The following is an 8,775-nucleotide window of genomic DNA, read 5'->3' on the forward strand; positions in this document are numbered from 1 at the left end:
GAAAGGAACAAGCCAAGGAAAAAAGAAAAGAAAAAGGAAAGGACAAAGACTATGGTTCAAGAAAGCACTAAAATTTTAGTAACATACCATATACACCGATTTTGATTCATAAGCGAGCAGTCTATATATTCAGTGATGCATGCTGGGATGCTGGGGTTCTGCTGGTTCTACAGTGTAGTATCCTAGTGTTGTACCGTACCGTAGAAATAGTTGCAACAGCGCGGCGTTCTGCTCGCTGTTCATAGGCTACCGCCATTGTTTCTAGAAGTGAGCAAATTAACAAACAGACTTTTAAAAATTTAGGATCGACCATAGTAGTGAATACTGAATTCCATTGCCAATACAAACTATTTGAAGATTAAGAATAATAAAAAGTAGCATATTCCATGTGTTACATTTTCATTTAGTTTCTCATGTATTCGTATGAAACCAAAAAATTTCAGTGAAAGAATTTCGGAAAAGAGTTTGTGTGATGCATTTACAGGAAGAAAAATCAGTGTTCAATGTAGTTGTTTTCATTGGTGATGCTTTTGTATCAAAGTGCTACCTACGATGATAGTGCTAGTGCTAGTAAAAAGAGTGGTGTGTTGTTCTTCCATGGTAAAATTGACGAAAAACATTTCGTTAATAAAGGACCTGATCGTGTATAACGCGTCCCTTTGATGCGGATTAATTGAATTAATTATTACGGAAGAAACAGCTAACATTAACAATCAGGAGAAATCGAGTTCCGCGTCCTACAGTAATCCCTCGTCTTCATTTTGCTCTTCTAAAAATAGTTTACATGCTGACAGAGTTCTGTAATTGTAAATTATTTAACAATATTATACTATCTTCCGCTCGAAATATTCTGAAATTTGAACGAATTGCTTCACGTTCAACAAGATCACTTTATACTTAAATATTGAATTTCGATCATGGAATATCATTAGATGATTTTTTTTTTAAGCTGTTAGTTCTGTCTTCTTCGAATCAGCTTTGCATTTACGATGCCAGACATACAAAAAAGGTTAGTGTTCCTTATGACAACCCCAATTTCCAGTGACAATGAATCATAATTATCATTAGATAATCAGTCAATGACAGGTCCGGAAAATTGTGTATTTCCGCGTGTATTCGATGAGAACGGGTTTCATCTCTTACATCGTGAAATGAATGTCGCGAGTAACGATTAAACTCGTGTTGATCGGTGTGAATCGATGCTATAGACGAACAAGTTATGCAATTTGAAGATTCATATCGAAACTAAGTATAGAAAGAAAAGTAGAAATTAGAAGAAATATAAAACACGCTTGTTAATTTCGAGAGACAACAAATATAGGATATGTAATAAACAGGAGAAAAATTGAACGTTTAATGGTTGTTGCGATGCGCAGATCCGCGCCTATTCGCGCATCCCTCGAACGATAGGATATGATGAGGTGCACGCTAAGTTCGCGGTAAAGGGAGAAAACACGTTGAACGAAACCGATCGGGACACGTGTACTTTGCTAAATAATGCATCTTCCTCGGGGGTTTCCTTCGTAGACGCTTTTCGCAGTTCCGTCAAACTCTGTACATACGTCCTTTCGTTACCGTCGTACCTCCGTAATCGTAATGAATATTTTCTTCTGTATATTCCATCATTATGTTTTCTCGCATTTTGGAAAACGGACGATACGCTCGAATTGGTACGTGATAAATAGAGCTAATTTTACGAAAATGATATGAATAGTAGATGGCAATAACTTGAAATCGATATTCACTATCAACACTCTATGGTATTCTAATCTCAGACAAGCATTTAATAACAGACAATGAAATTTCGAATTGAAGTTTTATTTAAAATAGCTTAGAATTTAGATAATGACATGAGAGAGAAAGAAAAATCGGAAATAATTCGACTATTTTATGCGATGGCAATAGTTAATTGATAACATAAAGGACTGATAAGAATAGTTTAGATGTAAAAAATCAATTACATCTAATTATTTTTTATATTTCAGGATGCGAGAATTTTCCTTTTCATACGAGGAAAGACATCTTCACTGCTCAGCAACAATGTTAATACTGCTGATGTTATCCCTGGGTGATGTACACATTGTAAATGGTGAATATACATATGTACTTACATAATATACATATGTCATGCAACTGTTAAATTATATAACGGGTTGAATGTAAAATGCACTTTATTGATTCTATTTCGTATATAATGTATGTGACCCATTGGAGGAATGTAGAGTGATTTCCATCTTTTCCTTTTTCATCGACATTGAAAACATATATGTATTTCTTTTCATTAAGGTAATGTGTAATAATGTTGGAATACTCAGCATTAAATGGTAAATGGTAGAAATCTATAATCAAACTTGTCATTGTAAGATGATGATAGTTAAGAACAAGTAAGAAACAAAAACGGATAAACTATTTATCTAGTAATATTATAAAATTGTCACAGGTTCTTGCGAGTTTCCAGTTGCGTGGACTGGAGAATGGTATCAATATGGAAAAATCGCACCCATTATCCTAAATACAACGGTTATAGGCGAAAGGACATGCATCGAGCGATCCGAGGACTCGTACATCGTGTAGTAAGTATTTGAAGATGGTCTTTCCAGAATGCATAATAAAAGAACAACGGCTAACCTGGAGCTTGAAGACGTACTAATCCTTGCAATCACATTTCAGTGGTGACAAATGCTATTATTGTATAATTATTAACGATCGGCATGAGAATGTGATTCAATTTCGTGAAGGTTAGTCAAGGAATTTTATCTTTGTTCGGTTGCTTCCTCGTCACTTTTGTGTTTTCAAATACGTAAAACTCTTTTTGTTTTTCTTGCCAGGATGGTGCTATACGGAACAAACCACTTTGGACGAAATGTGCTCGAACATTAAGTCCGATGATACTTTGTATTCCATGTTCCGCATAAATTCCAAGCCGATACCCTGTCCTTTTAGTGGACCATCATTTACGTTTACCTATGATAAGGGTTTTGGTGAATGCGCAATGCCTATTAGCCTTGGGGAGAAATGTACTGACGAAAGTAAATTACTTCTGAAATATCAGGCTTGCCCGGATATCAAACGAAGCGAGAGTAACAGTAAGCTTAAGCAAACATTATTGTTGTCATCTATTCATTTCATGGATAGATGTTGTTTTCGTACATATATGCACATATTCTAAAACAATCAATATTGTTACGAATCTCTTGTTTTTACATTTTAGCGGAAGAGTTACAATGCCTCGCTGTATGGAATGATGGTCGTAACAAATACCTCGTTGGAACATTAAAAGGAAGAAGTATTTCGAGTGCCGAAAAAATGTATAGGTATGCATGATTTGATAGGCCACACATTGAATTTAAAATTTAAACGTTAAATTTGTCTTTGTTTTTATCTTTTCCATGAGTAGATGTTTCCTGTACGAAGAGAAAACACATCATCAGGGAAAAGTGGCCTACTTACTCGCTCAATCAGGTGAACCAACTTGTAACGGCCTAACTACAGTTTCAGAGGGATCACCAACTATAAAGCTTACGAAAGGTATACAAAATTCCTCGATCAATTTCATTTGTCCCAATATTCGTTACCTTTGAGGCGGTGAGTTTACAAAGACATTGGGCTTTGGATTTGCAGTTGATAAAGAACATAATAGATGCAAATATCCTTCATGGATTACCGAACATCATGACTGGCGTTCTTTAGACGGTACTAAAGTTTATCATTTTACGAATAAAAATGCAACACTCAAAGTTAAAGTACAAAACAACGATGGGGATACGTTTCACGAAGAAAAGATTGTTTGTCATAATCTAGAAAAATTACATCCTACGGAAAATACACAAGGATACAAAGTAAAGTTGATTGCTCATGTTACTAGCGGTTGGTAAGTAACAGTTGTACGTTATACGAGTATATATTACAAATATAGAAGTAATCGTAACATATTATACATATACTACTCTTGCAGTGACATTGGCTACGTTTGCATGATATTTCATAAAAGAGATCACCACATTATAGAGTTACAGCAATCGGGTAAGTATAACTGGATGTTTTATTTCTCGAGTGTTTCGATTATTTTCTTTCATAATTTGGAACATGTAACATGTATAGATGAAAAAGCTATAATGCCAGACGAGGCGTGTTCCCTTGCAGACATATCTACAATGGCGTATACCACTCTAATAAGTAAGCGATACTCCGAGTTGATCATTTTAATCGCATAATTCGTGAAACGTACTATGTATGTATATTACCGTGTGATTCATTTCGTAATTGTATAGGCTCTTCATTACGTCAGAGAAAGTGTCCCAATCCTGGACGATATGTTATCTTGGGATTTACTCCATTCAGTGTATCTAATACTTCGTTTCGTCGACAACGTCGTAGTGAGAGACACTCTTCTAGAATTACTAAAAGAAGGACTTGGCACGAAGATATTTCTCAGAAAGAATTGCACGAACAGCAACGACAACACCAACAGCAGCATCACCATCACCATCATCATCATCAATATGGAGGAGAACAACATCAACAACAACAAGAACTACAAAGGGAGGATTGTAAAAGAACCAATGTTGAAATAGGCTGTGCCTCGTCGGATCAGAATGAAATTCTTATTGGAAAAACATGCGATACGGAAGAAATAAGTAAGCATCAAATTTGTTTGTAGTACTTTTCTTAGTCACGCATCTCCTATGCCCCCTATTTATTTATTATTTATTATATTTATTGTTGTTGCTGTTACAGCGTATTATTGTCATGGTAGTTGGGAAGAAAAAAATATTTGGTATACGATAGTGTCGTTAAAAACTAATCAACCTTCCCCAAGTTTTGGACAAACTTTTTGTTTTTCTATGCAATTTGACGGTAGTACAGAGAAGACGTCCGTAACCGGAAAAGCAATTAAAACTCAAGTCTCGGAACAGGAACTTTGGTTAACTAAATTGGATCGTGTCTGTAGTAGAGGCCAGATAGAAGACGAACGATCCTACACGCTTATCAGTCAAGGTATTTTAATGAACAAACGTGCATCTATCGTTTTTTACTTTTATCACTTTATCTCTTCCCTTTACGTTATTACATTATATTGTTATATTGCATTATGTTATTACATTACTCTATATACCGTTTTATTAAGTATTTATTAAGATTAGATCAAAATCAAATAATACCCACTAATATTGCAATGTTTATGTCGTTGTCATACAGCTTATAATCGTTGTAATCATCTTATTTTTATTATTGCAGGAGTTTGCGAAGACATGGAAAAGGCGTATTCTAGTTTGGCGCCACTTTTTTCCAAATCTATAATTTTATTTGTCGCAATCATGGGAAATTGTGTCGTAATATTTTTGTTAAGATGATATGCCACTTCCACGTGAAGAATTGTACTCGATGCTTTTAGAGGGATTATTTTTTTTTTCTTCTTCTCGTTCTCTTTTTTTTCTTGTGAACGTCGAGAAAAGTCGACAGGCAGAGAGCAACGGCGAATAAACTCCTCCGATTTTATATTCGCTTTTGTAAGGATCGAGGCCAAGAACGAACAGTTTAATTTAATCGACTCGATTGGACAGCGCTGGCCAACTACCATCTGTTTCTTCGTATTTCTTTCAGACTTTCATCACGTTCGATCTGCGGTCGGTGACTCAGATACGATACTCTTTACTCAGAGACTCTTTACTCAGATACGATAGCTTATACTACTATGTAAGTTTCTTTCGTGTTTCTTTTCTTTTTTATTGTGCATTAGACAACATCGCACGAACTTTACTTACATTTTTTTATTCATTCTGACATAGATAAGGATGTACTTAGATTCTAGATTTTAAGTCTTATGCCCGTCCGTTTCATACAATGGTCGAGATTTCTACCCGATTACATCTATTTACATCCTGTAAATCTGTATATTTGCACTTGTATTTTTTATATAAGCATATGTTGAAGAAGGAGCAAAAGGTTCGCTCATGTACTGAAAAACCGCGCATTTATTTTCGATTTAAGAGTACGAAAACAACGATACCTCGATCGTTTTTACGTAATTGAGATTTGTAAGGCACGCAGTATATTGTCAATCGACCGACTACTGTGCACCCGCAGCTTTCTTGTAAATATAAGCAGGGTATAACGAGTCAAGACCATGTTCGATTAATCGCGAACGAAATCGATGTAATCCTATAACTGCGAATTTGATTAATTTAACGCGTAACAATTACTTACGATAAGGAAATACTTTTTACCTCTTAATCTGCTACATTTTGTATATAATAATTTAAGCACTGTATAAAGACTGTTTTTAAAGGGTATAGAGTTTTCCACTTATACAAACGCGTTTAACTATCGAGCGCTAGCTTGAAAGTGATTAACTATCGTGTTCCTTTCGTTTTCGTCCATTGTGAGATCTGTATTATCGACGAAAGGGAAAAGATCACAGTGGAAGAGTGGCGTTCGATTAACACATTTCGAAATATGTACGCAAAATAGTGTCCCGTAACGAGGATTAATGACGCATCGTGAACGCCGATGCAATTGCGATCAGAATTCGTTAGAAAAATAAAATGAAATCGCATTTCTTTTTTCTTGATAACATGATCGCATTGTGCCTAATGAAACATTATTTCTCCTCGATTTATGACAGATTTTCTTACGACAAAATTATATATGGCTATCTATTACTCTCGTTGTATCCACTATTATTTGTTATAGTTCACATAGGAACGGAATATAATTATACTGAATTCGAGAGTAAAAACATGCGTGTATGTAAGTATATACATACATGTGTGTATGTGTGTGTGTGTGTTTATATATATATATATATATACACACGTGCGCGCGCGTACATATTGCATGTTCATGTACGTACGTGTGTGTATAGATGTATACATATACGCGTATAAATAATTGAGACTGTTCCGAAATTCGTATAATTAGAATATTCGAGTACGACGATGCACTGGTTCTAATCCGTAAGATAGACAAATTTTTAATATCAAGATAAATTCTTATTTTTATACGCATAAATCTATCGTTCCCAGCCCGATCCTTCACTCCAGCATTTTTCTATTTATTTCTCCATTGAAAGATTTTCTATCCTGTTTATTTCCTCCCGAAATGGACCCATAGTTTGTTTATACTTGACCAAGTTCCTGATACGTTCCGTACTAGTTTAATAGGCGTAACCACTTTGTCGCGCGCCTTGTCCAACATTAAAATTTATTCGAACCATTTTACGATCGCATCTCAACGTGTCTCAATGATAGTTATTGACTCGATCGTACCCTTTATTACTAATGCATCTAGATAATAACGGACGAAAGAGAATTATTGTTGTTATTGTTGTTGTTGTGGGATGAATACTGATATCTTGTGCGAAAGTTTCATCAATCAATACTGATCAAATCGAAATCCAGATATAATTTTTATGTACACCGCAATTTAATCGTAATACTTTTACTGCCTTCTACGTGAAAAATTAACGTGAATACACAAATGCTAGTATTCGAGATATGAAAACAAAAAGGAAAAAAAAAAAACAAATGATTCAAAATGATTCAAACGATAAGAAATAACAATTCTTTACAAGGGATTAACGTATGTTGTATGTATGCGCGTGCGATTTTTTACATCGTGTATGTTGATTGAATGTATGTACAAGTTGTAATGTATGTAAAAAACGAGAAAAAGAAGATTAACGATAAGTATGTATGCTTAAGGTAGCATCGTAATATTTTATCTACCAATGTAATGTCACCGCAACAACGACGATGACGATGACCAGGACGAGGACCAGAAAGACGACGACAATGATGATGACTATGACAATGACGACAATGACGAGGACGAGGATAATGACAAAAGACAAACATATACGAGATAGAAATATGTTAATTTTAGGATGACTTAAGCATTGCTCGTGTTACGAGCACTGAGGTTATAAAGCGAGCGTGTTTTATTGAAAATGAAACGATTGTACGATGAATGTTGTAAAAACAAGATAAACGCAATTGTGACAGTATTTCAAGGCGATATCGTTCGAGATGGTCGTACGTTTGATTGTTTCTTCTCAAGCTAGAAAATCAATGAAGAGACAAAACGAAGTTAAGATCGAAAAATAATACAATGACGATTCGAAACTGTCGATTGTTCGGGCGAAAGAATGAGTAAAAAAAGATGAAGATTCAAAATTACAATGGTATTTCGTAACCCAAAATGAAGTATCGACGCTTTCGTTTCGCAAGGATTGCTGATCAAAGCCCTGACCTACAACTATTACAAGCTACACTATGTGTAATGTTTACTATTATATTTTGAATATGAGGAAATACACGTACATGTACAGAAGTTATCGTATAGAAAGATGAATGCATATTTTACCGCACATATGATGAGTACATACAAACCTGTATAAATGTACAAACGATCGTAAGTGCGTTGTTGCTGTGTAAGAAGAGTATCGTTTCGAAGAAACGGATAGAACGAACGATTGTACGTGTATGCAGTACCGTATGTGCCTTCTATATTTTATAATACTTGAAAAAATACATAATCGGCAACAGGATCTTTCAGGATGCTTATTAAGAACAAATAAAATACGAGAAAAGAAGAAAATCATAAAATGCAGGTATTTAAAAAAGTTTGTCAAAGATCGAACGTTTTCTTCGTAGCTGTAGGGATATTTTCAATGTCGTCGATAATGTTCGGCGATAGAAGCGAAAAAAGATTTTCTTTTCTGTCTTGGATCATTACTCTTGGTTTACTTTCTACTTTCATTTTTTCTATTTGTTT

The 8,775-nt window shown here is 34.9% G+C and overlaps 1 protein-coding gene across 3 annotated transcripts; it reads left to right on the plus strand.

Moving 5' to 3' along the window:
- The first annotated feature begins 138 nt into the window (after positions 1 to 138).
- Positions 139 to 8,331, plus strand: LOC100647490. 3 transcript variants are annotated; one of them, XM_020862587.2, is made up of 13 exons: positions 139 to 267; positions 1,986 to 2,089; positions 2,441 to 2,573; positions 2,671 to 2,738; positions 2,829 to 3,086; positions 3,212 to 3,314; positions 3,398 to 3,528; positions 3,622 to 3,871; positions 3,956 to 4,023; positions 4,102 to 4,176; positions 4,272 to 4,637; positions 4,738 to 4,998; positions 5,239 to 8,331. In XM_020862587.2, exons 2-13 carry the CDS (start codon positions 1,987 to 1,989, stop codon positions 5,352 to 5,354), a joined length of 1,932 nt encoding a protein of 643 aa, XP_020718246.2. In that variant the 5' UTR covers positions 139 to 267; position 1,986; the 3' UTR covers positions 5,355 to 8,331. The 3 variants fall into 3 exon arrangements, with proteins under 3 accessions (XP_020718246.2, XP_020718240.2, XP_012168733.3); XM_020862581.2 differs by having other exon boundaries at positions 166 to 1,009; XM_012313343.3 differs by lacking the exon at positions 139 to 267 and adding an exon at positions 1,431 to 1,670.
- Positions 8,332 to 8,775: the final 444 nt, after the last annotated feature.

The sequence above is a fragment of the Bombus terrestris genome, chromosome 1, assembly GCF_910591885.1.
Source record: "Bombus terrestris chromosome 1, iyBomTerr1.2, whole genome shotgun sequence".
In the NCBI taxonomy this organism is placed as follows: domain Eukaryota; kingdom Metazoa; phylum Arthropoda; class Insecta; order Hymenoptera; family Apidae; genus Bombus; species Bombus terrestris.